This window comes from Epinephelus lanceolatus, chromosome 10, assembly GCF_041903045.1.
Source record: "Epinephelus lanceolatus isolate andai-2023 chromosome 10, ASM4190304v1, whole genome shotgun sequence".
Classification (NCBI taxonomy): domain Eukaryota; kingdom Metazoa; phylum Chordata; class Actinopteri; order Perciformes; family Serranidae; genus Epinephelus; species Epinephelus lanceolatus.
The window spans coordinates 23909599-23930214 of record NC_135743.1 but is presented as its reverse complement, the minus strand read 5'-3'; the positions used below and the strand labels follow the sequence as shown (position 1 = coordinate 23930214).

The window sequence follows — 20616 nt, the reverse complement described above, 5'->3', positions numbered from 1 at the left end:
TCTCATTTTCTAACTTGCCAGTAACGCATTGCACTTTCTCAGCAGTTATGCCAATAAAATCTTCTGACCATAGTAGTTAAAATTAAAATAATTATACGTCTTTGCTGTTGTATGTGAAAGGAATGACGTTTGGATAAACACTTATCATTAAGTTGCTCTTTAGCACCACAGTAAGTCATAATTAATAGTCAACTCTTCTCTTCGTTGACTAGAATCATTGTCTGCAGTATGTTTGGTAAAATGGGAGTCGGTATCTTGCAGATTTCTAAAAAGATCAACTTGGTGCTAAATGTTGCCAAATGAGTGCTGCTTCTGTTGCTTTTGTTCATTTGTGTTAAATGAACAGGTTTCCATTTCTACTGAGGCTTCATCTTTGACAACTTGTTCCATGTCTACTCTCATCACCTCTCCTGCTCTTTGATTTGCAGCCTGTTCTCACGACATGTTTCACTGCAGGCCACATGCTATGCGATAGTAGACCACTAACCCTCTGAGACCCACCACAGACCCATTTTTTTCTCTTTTAAGGGAAGATAGCAGATAGCAAGATTAATTTAAGATGCAGCTCAGAACTGCATGTCACAAATTTGTTATAAACATTGCGTTTAGGTTATGAGTCTATTTGAACATCTAAAATTAAGACTGTGTAAGGACTTAGAACAATATGGTGGCGATTCAGTATTTTGGTTGCAAACATAAGCATTTTTTGCCACTCGAGCATTGATGAAAATTGTAGAAAAAAAATCCCACAAATGACCACATTAAGGCCCAAAACCTTGAGGAACTCCGTAGAGAAATGCATGCTGTGGTTTTTCTGAAGTAATCACAGTTTTTGGCAATAGGCAAAAATAACATGTTTTTTACTGCATGCAAAAATCTTTAGGTTACAAACGTAACCCTGGTTCTCTGATAACATGAGTTAGGTATCTCACTATGGGGTACACCCCATCGGGCTAGGTCTACTAGTTTCATATGATACCAGTATCATAACTCTAGCTTTAGACAGACTCTTAAACGCTACTGACAAGGAATGTCATTTGGGATCGTCGGTGGCCCCACAGGTCTCAGAGGGTTAATGCTGTGCTGTGTAACTTATAGCTCCTTCCCGTCCAAACTCCAAAAATCACGACACCGGCTCTTCTGAATCTTCCCTTTATAAACCAAAGTCTGGTCTCATGAATCAGCCACCAGACTTGATTTTCATTTTGAAAAGGAGTCGTTAATAATCTCTCAAGAAACTACTAAATGTGGTCATCATGATTAATGGGCCCTTCTAATTTGTATTCCTTTAGAATCACCAATTAACCCTGCTTCTGCTTGTTTATTTAATCAGCAATAAGTCAACACAACATTTATAAAAACAATAGAAAACATGATCTAACTTTTTTTCTCCACTTGTCTTTGTCCTTTCTGTTTGTTAATCTCTCCCACCTACGAACATCACCTTCATCTTCCCTTCCCTTCCCCATCCCACTTTCACCCTCCATCTTCTCTTCACTTCTTATTTTTTCTCCCTTTATTGTTTTTGTACTCCAATTACCTGGTGCCCTCCCCCCCCTCCGCACGGTCTTTCCCCTCTCGACTTTCCTCTGTATAGGATTTCGAAAAGCCTCAGGAGGACCTGCTCAGGCATCACGCCAACATCAGTGAGCTGAAGAGGAACTTCATGGAAGCTACACCGGAGAGCAGGCCCAGTGAGTGGGACAAGCGCCTCTCCACGCACTCTCCGTTCCGCACCCTGGGCATCAATGGTCAACCTCTGCCCAGTGCAGATGGGGTAAGTCTCCTACAAAAACCACTCGCCACCAAATCCTTTTTACTTGGTTTAACCTGAGTCTGCCTGTTCAGGAATTGGAGCTAACCGAGCAAAACATTTTTAATTTAAACTGAATTAGAAAATTATCATGGAGACTAACAATTCCTGAGCTGACTAGGTTAAAGCTGTGTTTATACTTGCGTTATCATGTTTGTTTTCCATGGCTCAGAGATGATTGTACTCGATTGGAAAACAATGCACTGGTATGAGCAGTGTGCATGGATTCATGATGGAACAGAAGAACCTGAAATTCTTGCTAATGTCTTGTTTGATAGTAATTTGTAAACGTTTGTTTTGAAGTTTGAATATCTGCATTGGATTCTATTCTTTTACATGATGAATATATTCATACAAGAGAAATTGGTAGAAGAAGGGATCAGGCTCTTCCAGTTGTCATTCCTGGTTCTCTTACAGTCTGAGTGCGGAGGATCGTGTGTGCATGTACGGACCTATTCAAGGAGATAGCATGTGGTATGCAGCACATGCATGTGTATGAAGAATGCTGTAGGACTTGTTGAATAGGGTCTGTACTTTTGTTCTGTCACTAAAAGACTGATGTGGGCGAGGCATCTTTGGGACAGGTTGTCCACTCTCTGAGAACTCACTTTGGTTCATGTCATCTGCCTCGGATGCCTCTGAACCCTGACGTGTTTGTATTGCATGACTGACAGACCTGACGTTGAAAATTTACCGCATGACTCTGTGATTAATTTCTGCACGTTCTGCTGACAATGAGCAGAATTTACCTTTTCCCCTTCTCCTCTGTCCCACCTTCATTGATGAGCTTCCTTTCTGCTTTTAATACTTTATGCTTTGCTCACCTTTCTTTTCACACTGCTTTGACCTTTTTTGGCTGCTGCTCCCTCCAAGTCACATTTGTTTTTCCATAAAGAGACAAGGCCTCATTCACAGTTGTATTAGCAGTTTTTGTCCCACTCTCCCTATTTTAAAAAATAATGTAGCTATCACAGGATCACACAATAAAACTAATATAATTGCATAATAATTGGTATTAATAGTTAGGTTGCAGTTAAAAAGATTACATGAGAGCTATTCAGCGCAGTAGAAACATACCCCCAATCTGAGCTGCTGTCACACAAACAAGTGTAATCTACTGAGGTTCATTTCACATGCCTTTTGGCGAGAGATTAACAACTGCAGCTTAACTGTTTGGACACAAAGCATTTTTACAGTTGGAGATAAATGGCCCCAAGTAAATCATATTGTCAGGATGCATTAGAGTTGAAATCAAAGCAAAGCAAATCTGACAGCTTAGCGTCTGTAGTGAGGAGATGAATCAGAACAATTGTACAACATTTTTGATGTAAGCATTCAACAATATGACACCGGTCAAATGTTGTTTGCCCAGTGGAGTGGACACAATACTGTTCGTGCTCAATTTTACAAGCCAGTTTGTCATTGTACTTAACCTTCAATCGTGTATTGACCCAACTATGAGAAGAGTAAACACTGATAATATCGCTGGTTACTTTGACCTGTTATTTCAAATTAGTGAAGTTTTCAGTTCATAACTGCTATGCAGCAGCCTTCAGACAGATAAAATACACTTACCACTCAAACACAATACTACACTGGGTAGTTAAAGGTCTACTGTGCAGGTGTTGTTGGTTATTGTTAAAAAAAAAAACGCTTGCCAGCAAAAGTACAAGCGAAAGCCAACCCCAGATTCACTCTCATTTGGGAACAAGCTTTGTCTGATGGGTGTTTCGCCTATCTGCTTTTGTGTTTTTATGCCTTCATGTCAGCGACAGCTGTGGCCGGAGGCATTATGTTTTCGGGTTGTCCATCCATGTTTGTCCACATAGTTACATATGTACGTACGTCTCATTCTCGTGAATGCAATATCTCTAGAAGGCCTTGAAGGAATTTCCTCAAATTTGGCACAAACTTCCAATTGGACTCAGCAATTGAACTGTTTTTTGGCACTAACTCAAGAATTCACGCTAATTGTGACAAAGTTTCGCACAAATGACTAATAGAATAAAAAATGATGAAGTGATGGCATTTTATATCCCAAAGGTCATGAGGTCAGCTTCACTGTGACATCATATTTTTCTGCAAAAACACCTTTATATATCAGGAACAGAAGGGGAGATGTTTGTTCAGATACCAAATTGGTAATAGTAATGTTCGTTGCCCAAATTGAAATTGTGCTGATTGTTTAGATCTTCGGTGCTGATGGGTTGAAGATGTGAATAAAACATCCATGTTTTAGAATATGTAGAGTCTTTGCGTCTTTGGATGTAAATTGTAACTGCAACTTGATTGGTTCGCAGAGACGACAACCGCAAGGCAGTAATTTTAGTTTTCAGTGCTGTGTCTGCGATTTTTGTAGCTTCCTGTGGGATGCGGGCTGCTTATGGTCTGGCACATGGTTGCTATCTTTTTATTAATTCTTGACCTCACCTGCACGCTGTGCCTAGGAATATCCAAACCACAGAAAAATTATTTTAAAAACATTAAGAAATACAGGCAGAGGTCAGAGTCTCTGCCGAAAAATACACCACTACACACTTATAGTGATGTTTGAGAGGAATTACTTTTGTATCCGTCTATACATAGTTTTTTAGGAAAATCCTGCAGGGTATACCTTTCATCTGCACCAGTCTAACATCCTCGAGCTAGAGGCCCAAATCATGCGCTGACACTGTTGACATCAGCTGCTGAGATCCATCTAAAAAATGTATGGAATGCACCCCTTTCAAAAAGGTACTACAAGTGTGGATGGCTTTCTGTCTTCTTATAAAAAAAAATGATGTTGAAACAATGCAAAGATGCATGTTAAAATGCATGTGCCGTTAACATTTCTGTGCTCTGGACAACATAAATTCCTGAAAAAAAATCACATTTTGTAGTTTTCAGTAATCAGTTATTGTACAGCTCTAGCTTTTACAAATTTCAGTTAATTTTTGGTCATTGCAAACATTTCAAAAGTCCTTCCTGTCATCTCTCTTCCCTCCTCCTCCTCCTCCTCCTCCTCCCCCTCAGTTTGTCATCCGCCTCCCTCGCGGCCCCCTGCTCGACTTCTACTCCAAACGCAGCTGAGGGGCCGTCTCGACCCTGCGGAAATCCCACACAGGTGTGAGTGTGACCCGCGGAGACCGCACCTAGTCCATCTACCCATCAACCTCTAGCTTTCTCTTCTCCGCCTCTCCTTCCTTCGCCTCCTCTTCAACATCACCGTAGCATTCTTCATCTCTCATCCTCTGCTCCACTTGAGAAGCTGCCCCTATTTTTTCTGGCGTCTGTGGGACAAGACTTTCATTGCTTCTGTTTCCCACTGCTGCACAATTGACCTGGTTTCTCCAGCCAGAAACAGACCTGTTCTCCAAAGACTCGTTGATTAGGACTGGAAATGACAATCAAGCCACCACTCTTTTGCATTTTCTGTGTTGTTTTTTGGACTTTAAATCAACCAATACAGCGTAACAACTGACTTTTATCCAAAGGCTTTCAATGTCTGAGCATATCACTGCTTTTATACACAATTTGAGGTACATTTATATTGTCGGTTGTTAAAGGATAATGTCTAAGCTGATCACTGTGATGTGACTTTTGGATACACAAACTTTTTTCCTGATTCCACATTAAGTAAGCACTAGAAGATGGCAGTCATGTTACTGGGAAACTTCTCAACGTTCTTTGTCACAGTATGGTATTTCCTGTGATGGGAGACCTCGAGGCAGCTTTATTGTAATACCTATTAACCTCTTTGTCCTTCACCAGTATTTGGCGAGGCAGTATGTAGCAACTGCAAGAGATTCCTTGTTGCATGACGTTTTGACAATCAACTTTGACCAAAGAATAAAAGGCATTCTATATACAGTTGATATGATTGTTTACGATTTTATTTAAATGATATTAAATCATGTTTTAGGGGATGACTGTTGAGCCAAAGCAGTGTGAGTGGCGTGTCATTTATGCAGTCCCTCCTGACTGAAAGAATATTCAAGCAAAACAACATCTATTTCATTCTGATGCATGCTGAGTTTTATTCACAGATGAAATAAAGAATATGGAGCAACACCTGTATTCAGTATCCATCTTATTTGGTGACTTATCAGCATGAGTCATGTGGAACAGTTAGGAAAAGGGCACACTGTGGCCATGAAGGAATATGTACGTGGTCTGCAATAAGATGGTGTTAAAGGGTCAACTTTGTTTCTTTTCTTTTTTCTTCTTCTTTTTTTTTTTTACCTGGTTCTTATGTTTCCCTGTTTTGTTTTGTTTTTTTTGTCTTAGTGACTAATCGGAACAACAATATTTAAAAATGGGTCCAGGGTTAAGCGAGACGAAACAGGCTCCAATGCAGACAACTGAGCACTGTCAACTTACGTCCACTAGAAGTGCTTGTTTTTGCCACTGCTGGGCTCATATTATTTGAAGTTTCTAACAACATTTTGGAAAGGATCGCCACCAAGATAGACCTTTTTGTTAAAAGGTGAAAATCATTTTTGTGTAACCAGAAACACCCCAAATCCCCATCACCAAACCCACCAGACTCCATTTAAATAAGCTCTAATTTTATCACTTTGAAATACACTAAATTCAAAGCTGACAGAAGCAAAATAGAACTCACAAATACCATCTTGTTTGTCTCTCTGCTGTTCCACCAACCACCAACTCTGGTTTGGTTGAAATAAACCCTTAATTCACGCAGTTAGAAGTAAAAATACGCTGGCACTATACGCGCCAAAATTGCTGTTTATTTGAATGGAGTCTGGTGGGTTTGGCTATTGCAATTTTGGGGCTTTCTCTGGTGACACAAAGGGGATCTTAGTCTTTAGTAAAAAGGTCTGTCTCTGTAGGGTATCATTTCCATAATGTTGTCAGACACTTGTAATGACAATCTGAGCCTGTCAGTGCTAAAAACGAGCACTTGTAGTGGACTTACATTGACAGTGCTCAGTTGCCTGCAAGGAGTAAATTGCAGCAAGTTTTGCCTCACTCAATCCTGGACCAGTTTCAAAAGTTGTTGCTCCCATTAGTCACCTCGACAGTACACAATAACATGGTAAAAAAGAGTCCAGCTTGAAACATACTAAAGTTACCCATAAAGCTGTGGCATTAAAAATTGTTGTTTCTGTCATATAAATTTTCATACAAGCCAAAGAAAAGCTGTAGCACCTCATGAAATGGATACTGCACTGTACATACCATACAGTTGTGTATTTTTAACATGCATGCATTATAATCTGTGTAAGTAGTGCCCATGATCCCGTAGTGACTGTGTTGTGTCTTTTTTAGAGTGTGTGCCTTAGTCTCCTTTGCAGTGGTGCAGAGACAAAGACTGCACACGAGGAAACCAGCAGCAATTTGGGCTTTTCAGGCGTGCCAAGTCCCACTGTGAGCCACAAGAGTGAGCCTGATAGTGTTGAAGCCCCCGGTGCTCCACTTGAGGAAGAGTCATGTGATCAGGAAGAGGTTGTAGTTTTTGAGACCTCCTTGGTGCCCATCGTAGAGGTGGAGATGGCGCAGCTGCCTCCCCCCTTCGACCCCTGCTGTAGAGCTTTAGATGGGATCCAGGAGGAAGAAGAATCATATCCAGATGCGTCAGAGGGCTCTGGAAAGATAGTTGGATCTTCCCCAGCTTCTTATTTCAGGAGCGATGGTCCACAGGTCGTACGCTGCTTCCAGGTAGCCTCCTCAGGGTGACGCTGATTCTGTCTCTGCTTGGCCTCTGTGTGATTTCAACACTGCCACACTCACTCACTCCTCTGCAGCACCACTACAAAACTTGTGAATCTGTTAAATGCCTAGTGAAGTATCCGCCTCGCTCGGATATCACTTTGGTTGCTGCAGAGGTGTTGCACAGGGGTGTGTTCTCAGCTATGGTGATGGGTTGCTGTAACACTAGCGCTTTGTTCTCCATCACAAAATGTACACATTAACTTTCATGAACTTTCCAGCCTATGATGGCTTTCTGTCTCCCTGTTTCTTTTGTTGGTGGTGGGAAAGGGAAATAACAAGGTGATTCTGTTATTTCCAAAAATCCTAAACAAATCTGGGGAGGGGAAAAAAGGACTGTTGTGGTGGCAATCACTCCACACAGGCAATGGCTTATCAGCGAACGCATGGTGTGAAACAAATTGGTTGCGGTGAGGTGAAAAGTGTCTGGTTAAACAGCCACTCATGGGGCTATGCTCCCATCCACAGCCCCCTCTGGTGCAGACTCAGACAATCACCATCGCAGCTGTCTCCAACTCCTTACCCAGTGGCATCACCACCACAGAGGTCCCTATCGTCCCAACCAAGACCTTCATCTATGAGTCTTCAAAGGTAGGGGCGCCAGCACCTGCTCAGCCCAGATGCAGTGCAAGCAGTGCAGGGAGGACCAGGCCAGGCCAGGGGCTCCAAAATGAGCATGAGACAACACTGCACCTTCCCTGGCTGAAGCTCAGGGTCGCATTATCTAAAAATGATCACTCAATCTACCTGTTTTGGTCTTTTTTTTTTTCCCCCTCAGGTGGCAGTTGATGGGACAGACGAGGACAAAGATAACACAACTGTGTCCAGCTCCAAGACTGTTAGCTCAGAGACCACCAGTGGCACCACAGTCACCACCACTACCACTCACATCTCAAAGGTCAGCAGGACAAACTTTGATCTGTGTTATATTGATTTCATTTTATTTTATTTTATTTGCCTCTCAATTATATTTTTCTTCTCTCCACCAGGTAGTGAAAAGTGGATCTACGGAGACTCGTGTGGAGAAGAGGATTGTCATAACTGCGGACTCTGACATCGACCAAGACAAGGTACAAACCCTCAGCTCATGACACAGACCCGTAATAGACAGAATATTAAACCAGGTTTCCTACTAAGGATGTGCCCGATCAGCAGGGATAGCAATGTTTAATCAACTAGTCGGCACCAGAAATACCAGTCGGTTAAACTTATTATTAAGATAACTAAAGGAAAGTCAGCATGAGTGTTTTCTTACTTCTAGACTAGTCGACTAGTCTGTTAAACTTCTAAGTTTAAGTCGTTAGGAACAACCCTTGTTCCGACGCAGTATGGAAAAGTATGGGATTTAATTTTAGTCATTTCCAGGTCTGGGTAATTTTGTAAAAAAGAAAGGAGAGCATGTTAAAATTTGTGTTTCCAGACTATTGACCCTATTTTGTTTTTTTTAAAATATGAAGTTCAGAATTTCTAAAAAGTAAAATGATCACACAAGCAGAGTGTTTTTCATGGCGTCTGAAGGAGGCAGCCAGTGCAGCCAAGATGTTTACCACTGTGTGAGAGTGCAGGCCAGAGCGAGCTTGATGTTGTCATAAGCAAGTCAAGAAATATGGCTGCAACTGAACGCGCTCTCCTGTGCCTCTACGCCTATACATCACGGCCTGCAAAAGAGCTCTGCCTCTATAACTGTACCAAATCGGGACATCCATGGCCAAATTGTTTTGAAAGAAAATGCAGAAAAAATGTTTGAATTGCATAGACACACAGCATCACAAAAATCTAAATACTAAGTTTATCTGAACATTTATCATTTATTCAATGATGTAATTATCAGAAAAGTAAATAGATTGTGTTTTCTGTGTAAGGAAACTGTACCTTTATAGCTGTGTGTGTAAACATTAAGTTTAACAGCTGATTTTTTTAATTTAAAACCATTTATTTACTTAATAAACATCTAGCTATTTGTACTCAAATGTCAAATATCTTGTGAAAAATCTACCAAGAAGTCTAGAAATTTGAGTCTAGAAAAGTATGTTAATTTGAAATGAAAAATGTTTAGAAACCCTGATTAAAGCAAGAGTCTGACATTTTGGGAAATACCCTAACTTGCTTTCTTGCTAAGACTTAAATGAGAAGATTGGTACCACTCTTATATCTATCCCATCCAGATCTCATCCCATCCAGTAAATACAAAGCTACAGCTAAGAAACCGTAAGCTTAGCTTAGCATAAAGACTGGAAATGGGGAAAAACATCTTTCCTAGCTGTGTCCAAAGTTTTCATGAAGAACCATCTATTGAACATTAAGACTAATATAAGTGCACACAATGTCTGTCTTGCAGGGGAAAGACGGCGGAGCATCAGCATTGTAACTGAATCACCACCTGCATTTATTCCTTTGACTCTCCACCTCAGACACACTCTGACCAGCTCTATCTGCGCACACATATCCAAAAGGAAATATTTCATAAATCTGCACCTAACTAACTGAGTAGATAAATCTTAGTAGATCATCTTTGTTTATTTTTGTTTTTCAGTTGTAGGTAGAGGAGGGCTGCACAAATACTCATCCAGGTGTTAAGAAAAGCTTAGTGAAAAGACTTTTATTGGTAAAGAAAAATCAACCAAAAAAACAGCATTTTCAGTTGAGTGATTTCAGTTATGTTTGCTTTTAAATGCTTTTATTTTCCTAGTGGTTTTTACATTGTTGATTTTATACAAATGCACTGTTTCCATTGTAGTTTAGACACCATCATCAGCATTTATTCCCTTGGTGCTGCTCGGGGAACGTTAAGACTACATTCAAGGGAATTTTTTTTGTTGTTGTTTACTTGTCTATTTAATTCAGGAGAGACGTCTTTTTTAAAAATCACATACCTCACATCGATATGTGAACAAAGATATTCTGTGCTCAAATTTGGACAGTTGTTTGGCTTAGTTCACTGCTCAGGTACAAAAAGAAAAACCTAAAAAATCGTTTCTTCCCTAACCAGCCAGGAACCAGTAGCCTACACATTGTTGTAAAGTTTGAATTAAATATGGATCTATTTTGAAACATTTCTCTATTTTATAGAATTGATGCTTTTATAGTATTTGTACAAAATTTGAGGTTTTTAAGTTATTCATCCATCTGCTCATTATAAATTGTAGGTTACCATTGTGCTGTTTACAGAACTTTGAGGTCTCTACTTAAGCTTACCTGTCTTGCCTGACACCCTGAATCATTCTTATTCGTTTCCTCTTGTAGTCCACCAAGTTTATGACACCTTTCACGATTTCAATGGAGTGCTTCCCTCAGCCCTGTTTTTGTTCAGTAGCATAGATGTCATTAATGCTTTGAATATATTTGGTTGACAAGAAAAGTTTCACACGCTTCGGTCTGTTTATCTCAGGTTTTGATATTCTTTGTAAGACTACAGACCTCCATATGATTGTACGAGGAATGTCCATATATATGTATATCCATCCCTACTTTAAATGTACATTTATGTTCAGCCAAGTGAGGTCAATAAATGCAAAGCTTGTCTGTCACAGTAACCACACATGTAAGAGGTGAAGGCAGCTGTCCCAGTATATGTGGCTTTTCTCTGATAGGAGCACAAGTTGTCTTTTTTACATGTTCTACTATACAGTAATTTATTTGTAAAGTAGGAACCGTCTCGTGTGATTTGATGTACTGTGATGTTTCAACACAAGCTGGTTTCCAGGCTTCCAACTAGAGATGTCACAATGTGAAATAATTGCATTAATTATCAACCAAGTTTGTAAAGCCTTTTTACCACATAGTCGAAGTAGATTGCTCTCACTTGCTGTTTCCTGTGCTTTTTTCCATAGAAGAGAAAATGCTTAAAATATATACAAATCCCTTTTTAGATAGCATGTTTGTTAGCAAACTTTTTTAACCCAAAAAAAGCCATTGGTATTGTAGCTACATGGACAACAACAGAAACCTCTCCTGGAAGAAAAATGTAGAATTTCACATGAAGAAAATAGTTTTTAGAAAATGGAAAATATTGTTGCTTTGTGACTTATCCCTGTCTTTTTATGAAAAAAATAAAATATGCATTATTTTGCATTCTATTGGGCTGTCTGTTTGTGAAGCGTACGACTTGAAAAGTAAGAAAGAGATCTGGGTAAGAAATAAATATTTAATGGAATTCACTTGCTTCCCCGTAGATGTCGCCACATATTCAATCAACACCAAACTGTAGAGAGGAAAAAAAAGTCTCATCTGTCAAGATTGTAAATACCATAATAATGTAAACATGATGAAACTACAAACACAGGCTTATCAGGAAAATATTGTTACAGTTGCATAAACAATAAAGTACACAACAGCCACTGAACTTCAAGAAAACTGAACAGCGTAATAATAAAATCAAGCATAGGTCCATTTTTAAGATAAGTTCTTGCTCTCTAGCTCTAATTTGGTATCTGTTGTCTCTTGGAAATAGCACCTGATCACATTTACACATATTGCTGTATTCAAATAAAATCTAATGCACATTCCAAAATCTGTTCTGCAGCACAAGTTCATATGATCTGATCAACTTTCCAAAGTACTGACTGACTGTATCACTGATAAGGCAAACCTGTCTGGCTGGTGGCGAGATTCACTATTACATTCAATCACCTGTGATTAAGCCACAAAGCGCACTGTAGCCTTCGTTATCATCGAGTTAAAGCCACTTTTCTGTTTCAGAGAAACAACCCCTAAAATGTGAGAAGATGGACTGACATCAATTAAAGTCAAACACTGTATCAGGAGTACGTGTTTAATGCAGAAAAACTAATCTGCTCAACTGTAACAGTGTTTTACTAAATGAGAAGAAATGAATCTGAGGGTCTATCAACACAGAGGGGAGCTGGGGAAACTGTACAGGCATTCAGTGGGAATATTTAATCCATTCCTTCAAACAAGTAGTAAACAACAAAGTCTTTTAAGTCCACTGTGTTCGTCAAAGCGGAGTTCTAGCGAATTGTCTTGACTGGGCTCTTGAAACTCGACGCAGCCTGAAGTTGGAGTTGATAAGCCATCGGGTGAATTTTGAAACCATATAGCCTGAAAATACAAACAAACTTGAATTACAATCACTTCCTGGGAAGAAGGCAATTTCTTTTTACTGCTGCGGTCAAGGGCTGAGTACTGTATGAAATCTTTTGATACCACTGACGAAACAAGTTTCAGTATGGGTATTAAAACAAACTTAAATTTAAATCATGACATAAGACAAATCTGACCAATTAAATAGTGTCAACTTTTAGTACTAGACAATACATTTTAGTTGGTATCAAAAAAATATGAAATAGGTTAAATATATAGCTGTACAGCGTTCTGAGGGAAATTTGTCTTTTGGTTGCTAGTCGCAGCATACTAATAAAAGTGCTAAAAGTGCTAATGCTAGTTAAAGTAAATGCTATCAATAAATAACATTAGTGTCAGGTCAAACACACCTTGGCACAAACTGGTTGGCTGGTCGCTTTGGACGATACTCGGGGTGCACCATGAACAGCATGTGGGGGAACCCTGTCCCAAAGTAGGCTCCATCTGTGTGGTGATGTCTGGAGGATTTGGGGGTGTAAACATCCATGCACTTTGGGCAATAAAGCTTCACCATGGCTTCTCCAGGGATGTCTGACAAACCTACAGCAGAGAAGAGATTGGTGAGTATCCCCTCTTCTTATTTCTCAAGCACCTTTTACACTGCTTGTTCAAGGCAGGAGTGTTGTGCCATTATTCTGCCTCACCGTTCTTTATAAAATGTACAATTGCTAATTGGGGGTACAGAGTTGTCTCGCCTTTAAGCCGGCGGTGGAGGTTGAAAGATCACCGAATTGATGTCTGTATAAATGTGACAGCCAGGAGGACAGGACCATGGATGGGACTGGTACGACATTTTGACGACATGTAATTTGTACGACCCACCCTCGGTACATTTAAAAAGCAGCTAACACCAGTTAGCAGCTAACTCGAAGGAGAAGAACAGCAGCTGAAATTGTATGCAAATTGGGAAAGCAATGAAGCCCAGGAACTCTTCACACTCTGAGCAGAGGACGAGATCAGCTGCCATGTAATAGTAATGGTAAATAATTGTTTCTATCAATGTTACGCCATTGTTATTGTTTATTAAATGCTGCTGATGCATATGTTACATGTCACATTAGAGGTCAAGGCTGTTGTGTTACCGGCCACGCCAATCACGCCTCTTTTGCTTCTGGAATGCCGCCATGCTGTATAAAATCACACAACAAGGCAGCATTATGCCAGCGTTGTCTGGTTTGTGTAAAAAAGCAAAGGCAGCGTAAAGAAAGGACTTCGAAGCGGACCTATATTGAAATTTCAGTTTGCACATAATCAGTTATTTTCCTTGCCTCTTCTGTTTGCATCTTAGTCCCTCCCACCTACGATGCGAGCAGAGGAGGTGACTAAAGGCCCTGACACACCAAGCCGACTGTCGGCAGTTGGTGAGCATGTCCTACCCTAGTCAGTGCAGTATGTCCCACACCATTGACCCCCATACATCCCTCAAGATAGCGCGATCAATTGTGGGCAAGGGTCAATTGATTATCCGCGTCACAGGCAGGAAGACGAAGGAGACGAGGAGGCACACAATAGAGAACTAAAAACAGCCCTATGTCTTCGTAGCCACTGACAAAGGTCAAAGGTGCATGGGTTTTGTGCCAGGGAGACTTTTTTCAATGTATAGGTTAAACAAAAGTCAGACTTACCAATAGGAAGCATTGGCTGATTCTCACAATAGACTCTGGGGCAATAGCCGAAATCCCCTTGCTGATACTTTTCCAACTGTGGAGAACACCACATTTAGAAATCACTGTTGACTCACGTCATGGAGTATGTAAGAATGTGAAATTATGAAGTAATAACCTACCATCTGTGCAATGCCTCTGTTTGTGAGGATGTAACGTGCATGAATGAGCCCGTAGAGCATCTCGGCTGCCTGCTCTATCAAGTCACTCTGATTGGGGTTGTCTTCAAGCTCCTCATCTGTCAAATTAAAATGATTTAGGCAGTTAAAGAGTTGAGCTTTTATTTTATTTCATATTGGAGCAGCTACTTCCTTGATATTCTCACCTGGCTCCAGGTCAAGAATCATGTCCAAGGCCTGGCGATAGTGAGGCACCTGCTCGTTCAAACCTGTCAGGTTAAACTTGTCCTGTATGTAGTCTTCATCAACCTGTAACACACGATTGGAGACAATGAAAGGCTATTAATGGCATTAATTACTCTTGCAAGCAGCAGCACATTGCCACAGCACACTGGTAAGGAAGCATTACGCAAGAGCTTAACGGGATTACTTAGATGCTGCCAATGAAGAAAGCAAGGAGTTAAAATTAGAATTGGATTGTGTGAGTGCTAATCAGACAAACCAGAGTAATTCACATTGATGCCTACATTTACCACACAGTTCAGAGTATTTTTATTTGAAGTGTTTTTCCTTTCACATGTCTCCCTCAGGTGCTTTTTGAGTGAGAAGGCCTCATGTGCTTCAGTGGAACAGATAAGTAGCAAACAGCAGAGGGAAGTGGCTCTAACAGGGAAGTGCTGACTGAACGGTTGTTTGCATTGAACTGAACTGTTTAGCTTTGACACTTGACACAGCAATTTTAAATCGCATCCCCCATTGCAAAGCAAAAGCAGCAATATATAAGAAATAAAACATATATGCATATTTTTTAGTCAATTCAATCAATACTTGAATGAGCTACTCTCTCTCAAAGCCAAAAACCAGAGAAGTAAGTCTCAATCCATCGACAATGAATGGGAGCCTGTTTTTGTGGACACATAAAATGTTTTTCTTTTTTTAATACCTAAATGAGCTTTACTGTATTGTAGTGTTCTCAGTTCTGAAACAGAAAATGTACCCATATACCCAGAACATTCCTCTGGGTGCTCTCAGTGTCATTTATAACATCTTCCCCAATTCCTTGTCAGTGGAGCAGCTTCAGACTTTATACCATATGACATTAGACATTTAAGATTTAACACTCCAGCTTTTGGATTTGAGTTGTTCATTTTACAATTTTTTTTGGACTCTCCCAGATTATGGTGAATGACATATATGAATTTTGAAAACAGATGTAGTTCCCCTTCAAATATAGGTCTTAATGTGAAACCACCAAATGACACACATCACTATTGACCCAAAAAAATAACTTGTGTAAAACATAGTTGCCATCTGCAGGTATGTGTTCATGGCTATAAAAATGTGAGATGTACTGTTACACTGACAGTGCAAGAACATGTAAATTTATTTGTCACTTCAACCATAAAAATACAGCTGAGATGAAACATGGATTCTTATGGACCAGGGAAAACAAACAAGCAATCAAACAGGGTAAAAACAAACACTGAAAGTCTACGGGTGCATCAAACATAATAAATAAAATACTGTCAATATAGTATTAACAATATATAGCATAAACCATATACAATTATGAAATCTTTAAATGTAGGAGTATGTTTGTGTTGAGCAAGGTGTCTGTAAGGCCTGTAGCAGTCTGACAGCCTGTGGCAAGAAGATGATTTTAGACTTAATGTTTCAGAATGTGGTAAAGTCTGTGCAGGGGTCCCACAGTCATGGAAAACCTGGAAAACTCATGGAATTTCACAATTTTATTTTCCAAGCCAGGAAAACTCATGAAATTAGAATATTTTTTAAAGTTTTGGAAAAGTTATGGAATTTTGTAGCACATAATTAAATTAATTGTTACAATAATCTTCCTGTAACATAATGGCAGATTAATTTTTTTCTTGTAACTGTTAACATTTTGTTCACCATCATGTATGTTTCTTAATTTTCTGCCCATGTTGGCTATACTGAACGGCTTACTGGGTATGTTAATTAAAAGGATATCCATGGATTGTACCAAAGTGCTTCTAAAGCAATGTTTTGGTTTTTTTTTTAACAAAGAACAGTGTGTTGACTGTGCCTGTAGTTTAAAGTGTATAATATTTGTATACTGTAAAGTTCTGTTCCTGTTACAGGTTGTGAATGGTCTAGTAAAATGTTACTATGGGTCCTTGAAAAGCCATGGGAAATTTTTTGACATTCTGTCCATGTAATTGTGTGGGAACCCTGTAAATGGTTTTCCTTTGTGTACCTGTGAATGTTAGAAAACTTAATGTTGTCATATGCAAACTGGTTGTAAATTGCAATCGAGGCTCTAATCTAAAAATAACCAGGGGGACTAACCTCACAGAAGAACTCATTGCCTCTGAGTCCACAAAACCAGGATATCCAGGACACCTCCTCTGAGCTGCTCATCCTCCTGACAAACACGACAGAGCTGTGATGGACCACCATTCATTTTATAACTGTGGCTAAAGCTAACACCGGCAGTTCATTTTCTTGGGATGATAACTTTACAAACACAGATTTAACATTTTATTCCACCACAGAAGCAACAATCTGAATCTGTAATCCCAGACACTTTGAATAATTATTTAATTTTATAGCATATAATCTTGAATTTATTCTGCGTTTGCGTCTCTGACCTGCTAACGCTACCTACGTTATTAGCTCCTGATTACTAGCTAGCTGCTTGCTAACGTTAGCCGGCGTTAACACGTTTAGTTACAGATAAATAATGTAGTAATAAATTATTTTAACTGCATTATATATTCAGAGGTAATGTCTCCTACATGTGCAGAACTGTTTACAGTCAGGTACTTTTACTCACCCTTCTCTATCTTAGTTAACACATCAACTGCAAGCTTAGCTAGTTTATCCCTCCTCGCTTCCCTTATGACAAATATGTCTTCCGGTTAGAACGAGTTTTCAAAATAAAGTTCCTCATGACGCATGTTGTCGTAGACAGAAACAGGAAGTGTGTAAAATGTTGATTTATTAAAACACATTTTAATTTAAAAAAAGGAAGGAACAAAATACATTTTGCTTTCCATTTACATTTTTAATGAATGTCCAACAAAAAGATGATAACAGGATTTATGATTGTCTCGTTGTGGAGCGTTTGTTTTAATAAATATGTTTAAACATTAGGCCTAACTACATGTTTCAAAAAGATGGTCTACACCTTGTATCATGCACAATGATGTTCCTATATTTTTACAACAACAGTAGGGTATTTCGTCTGATGTGATAATAGCCACTCACACGTAGAGTCCATACATCAGTAGAATATGTGATGTGTTTAACCAAGCAACTAAAGCAATACATGTATATTCAGCTGACTATGGTACTACAGCACTTATAAAACATTAAGTTGGCTATAAAGTGAGAAATCTGTACTGTGGTCGGATTCATACAAAACTTCTTTTTTTAAGTCAATTCAAATACTTAAAAAAAAGCTGCATATTTCACATTATGTGTATGTTTTTCCTATTGACATGAATTTCAAAGCATTTAGTTGATGTTTCAATCTGAAAACAGTCCATCCGTGCTGGGACGGGGTCGCTCCTTCAGGGCAGGTCTGAAAAGGTTTTGCGAGAAGGTGGTGCAGTATCTTTGGGCTCCTGTTCCTTTCCCATGCCTTCAAACATCAAGATCCTTAAAAGAATACAATTACATATAAGCTGCTATACAAGACATTACTGTAGACTTGGAAACTCAGTACAGAAAATACTATTTTACATCAAAAAATTATCATACCTTTATGGATTGAGAAACAAACTTATCAGCTAGACTTATAGGCTCAAGGCCATCATCACCAACTGTAGCTTAATCATTTGGGGGCTTATTCTCCCCTAAACTTTAATCCTCATGTGACCTAACTTTGGATCTCCACCCATCCTCTGAATTGCCCAGTATGTACTCACAGTTTTAGAATTGCATTTCTTTTTCCCAGCATCATATTCAGGAAGTCGTTGTAGCTGATAGTTTCTTTTGATGTCCCTCCAACGACCTCTGACATCATCTTTTTCAGCTCTAAGTGAGTCTTGGCCAATCCGAGTTTTTCCAGCATTCGTTTCAACCCCATCAAATCTGTAAAGTGTGTAGTTAAAAGAAAGCAAATAAGTAAAAAGTGCTTATATTATAATTTGTAAAGCTGTTGCAAAGCTAAAGATATTCAAGGGCTTTAAGACTGGTGTATTTTTACCTATGTCTCCTTTGTCGTTAAGATCAAACTCCATGTACTTCTCTGTAAAGAAAATATTACAATGTCATTTCAAAATGCCTGGCTGTGTCCTAAGTAGTAAAACAAATCAACTGAAGCGTTGAATACTCACTTTTAAACATTTCAAGCTTTGAGCCAAGGTCTTCCTCATCAACATACTTGGGATCTGAGATAAAGGCCTAGGGGAGTGATAAGTAAATGACACCAATAAATCAGACATTTTATTACTGGTATCACACAGGTGTCATGTTTTTGTTCCCAGCCCCTGTGTGTAGAAAATGATCCCAAAATGCAGATCTCTGTTGTAACTTGATGACTTTGTCTAAAGATATCAATTCACCTCATTGATGGCGTTCAGTCTTTCTTCCTGTTGAGACTTGAGGATACCATATGCTTTACCTCCTGTGAAATAATACACAAGACAATTTGTAAAAAAAAAAAAAAAAAAGATAATAATAATAATTAAATAAAAATACTCAAATGACAATCAGACTTGTATAGGAGAGGTATGGCAAACTAACCTTGAGCAGAGCTGTCCATTTCTATGCACTGTGCTGAGAGCCTGTGAACACTGTGAGTGTGAAAAGCTATGATGGTGTTTCTCTAAATGGAGCCACAAGAGGAAGTAGAGTCACAAAGTTTCAGTTAGCATTAGTGAGGTTCCTCTGTAGTATTTAAGGCTGCAGTAAAACTGAGGTCAACAGGAGAATGCACATGGTAATGCTCACATAGTCTAAATTTGACAAGACACAGAAAGACAAGGCGCTGTTGTGTTGCTCACTACGAGGAGTCTGCATATAAAATACCTGCTGTGTAATGGCCAGGAAGTGGTCATTCAAATTAATAAGCTCTAACACACTCTATGCAGAAAAGTGATGCATTCAAAATCCAACAGTTTAAATACGTGTGTGTTGCTCTCTGACATTGTAAATAAGGAAGTAAGAGTGATGCAGCAAGGAGAACTGTATATGGAAAAAGAGAGCGATGCACGTTACTCTGCAGAAATAATCTGCTTATACGGCATGTTTGAATTAAAGATACATCTATTTTTGTAAGCTTTCATTACTCAGGAAACTTTCACTGTGAGTGATGTTCCCTTTTTCAGAAATGCACTGTTCACACTCATGCACACTTGGAGGCTGCCTCAGTGTCAGCTGCTCAAGGGCACCTCGACAATTTGAGCAATTTGGTATAAGAACTGCTCTGAATCATTTGGGAGAATGTTTCCTGTTCTTCAAAAAATGTAAATCATAAATTAACAAGCCTGAATTTCATATTTCAAACTTGTTTGACACCAAAGCGGTGTTACATGATGAGTATCTACAGACTGTACCTTGTGTGATTTGAATCAACTGGGGACTTTCTTACATATCATGTGGGAGTGTCCATCAGTTAAAAGCATGTATGCTACTTAATGATGATCCTGGGCAGATCTTTAATCACACTCAAAGTCAGCTATGGTTATCAGCATGATATTGATAGTGAAGTGGAAGCCACCATCCAGTCTTTCTATTCAACAGTGGAAATACTTTTTAATAGAGCTCTTATCTGTGGAGCTCTCTGTTGCTAGGATGAAGGCGGCAATTACGTCTTGCTTGAGGCTAGGACAGAGGCACTCAACTTAGCTAGAAAAGGGGTATGAGTCTGTATTGATATTTTGTCTTTATTTCTACTCTATAGAAAATTTAGAGAAAGACCCATGGGGACAGGGAAGATCAGGGTTGAGGAATGATCAAAAGCTGCAGATGTATATGTTGTGTTACTTCTTAATGTCTCTTACGGTCTTTGCCATAACAATAGAGCTGTGTTATATGCGGTATGATGTTATTAAGAGAAGGTCATTTGAGGCCAAGGTCAGCTTGGTAATTAGGGAAGAGCTATTGCTGTTCTTTCACTTTCCCCACTAATATTTAATTATGAACTCAATATGTACAACCCCAATCCAAAAACGAATAATTGATAAAAAACAATGATTTGCAAATCCATATTTCACTGCAG

General features: G+C 39.2%; 3 protein-coding genes across 21 annotated transcripts in view; 1 reads left to right on the top strand and 2 right to left on the bottom strand.

Moving 5' to 3' along the window:
- The window catches only part of LOC117265653 (uncharacterized), a 42829-nt gene extending 31228 nt beyond the window's left edge, over nucleotides 1–11601 (top strand). For 15 of the 19 annotated variants that reach the window (XM_033640256.2, XM_078171818.1, XM_078171820.1 and 12 more), the window contains 6 exons: nucleotides 1598–1777; nucleotides 7085–7474; nucleotides 7994–8116; nucleotides 8304–8423; nucleotides 8515–8595; nucleotides 9864–11601. In XM_033640256.2, the coding sequence (XP_033496147.2) occupies nucleotides 1598–1777; nucleotides 7085–7474; nucleotides 7994–8116; nucleotides 8304–8423; nucleotides 8515–8595; nucleotides 9864–9893 (924 nt within the window). In that variant the 3' untranslated portion in view covers nucleotides 9894–11601. Of the gene's footprint in view, nucleotides 1–1597; nucleotides 1778–4825; nucleotides 5862–7084; nucleotides 7475–7993; nucleotides 8117–8303; nucleotides 8424–8514; nucleotides 8596–9863 lie in introns of those variants that run through there. The other 4 variants (XM_078171831.1, XM_078171830.1, XM_033640264.2 and 1 more) reach the window with 3 other exon arrangements.
- Nucleotides 11602–11655: 54 nt separating this feature from the next.
- Nucleotides 11656–17318, bottom strand: LOC117265654 (casein kinase II subunit beta). Its single transcript, XM_033640265.2, has 7 exons — nucleotides 17224–17318; nucleotides 16737–16812; nucleotides 14615–14717; nucleotides 14412–14527; nucleotides 14251–14326; nucleotides 12976–13165; nucleotides 11656–12583 (listed from the first exon to the last, which is right to left on the bottom strand). Exons 2-7 carry the CDS (start codon nucleotides 16806–16808, stop codon nucleotides 12493–12495), a joined length of 648 nt encoding a protein of 215 aa, XP_033496156.1. The 5' UTR covers nucleotides 16809–16812; nucleotides 17224–17318; the 3' UTR covers nucleotides 11656–12492.
- A 53-nt stretch (nucleotides 17319–17371) lies between these two features.
- LOC117266216 (allograft inflammatory factor 1-like) lies at nucleotides 17372–19238 on the bottom strand. The gene is made up of 6 exons (XM_033641275.2): nucleotides 19140–19238; nucleotides 18959–19020; nucleotides 18731–18797; nucleotides 18601–18642; nucleotides 18320–18485; nucleotides 17372–18050 (listed from the first exon to the last, which is right to left on the bottom strand). The coding sequence occupies exons 1-6, from the start codon at nucleotides 19156–19158 to the stop codon at nucleotides 17963–17965; spliced, it is 444 nt and encodes a 147-aa protein (XP_033497166.1). The 5' UTR covers nucleotides 19159–19238; the 3' UTR covers nucleotides 17372–17962.
- Nucleotides 19239–20616: the final 1378 nt, after the last annotated feature.

Excerpts from the sequence above, each read along its gene's own strand:
- LOC117265654 (XM_033640265.2), bottom strand. The coding sequence starts at position 16,808 with ATGAGCAGCTCAGAGGAGGTGTCCTGGATATCCTGGTTTTGTGGACTC. Across the intron at positions 14,528-14,614 it reads GATTCTTGACCTGGAGCCAG|ATGAGGAGCTTGAAGACAAC; the intron begins GTGAGAATATCA and ends TTAATTTGACAG. Across the intron at positions 14,327-14,411 it reads ACAGAGGCATTGCACAGATG|TTGGAAAAGTATCAGCAAGG; the intron begins GTAGGTTATTAC and ends TGTTCTCCACAG.
- LOC117266216 (XM_033641275.2), bottom strand. Across the intron at positions 18,643-18,730 it reads AAAGCTTGAAATGTTTAAAA|AGAAGTACATGGAGTTTGAT; the intron begins GTGAGTATTCAA and ends TTTTCTTTACAG. Across the intron at positions 18,486-18,600 it reads TAACGACAAAGGAGACATAG|ATTTGATGGGGTTGAAACGA; the intron begins GTAAAAATACAC and ends CACACTTTACAG.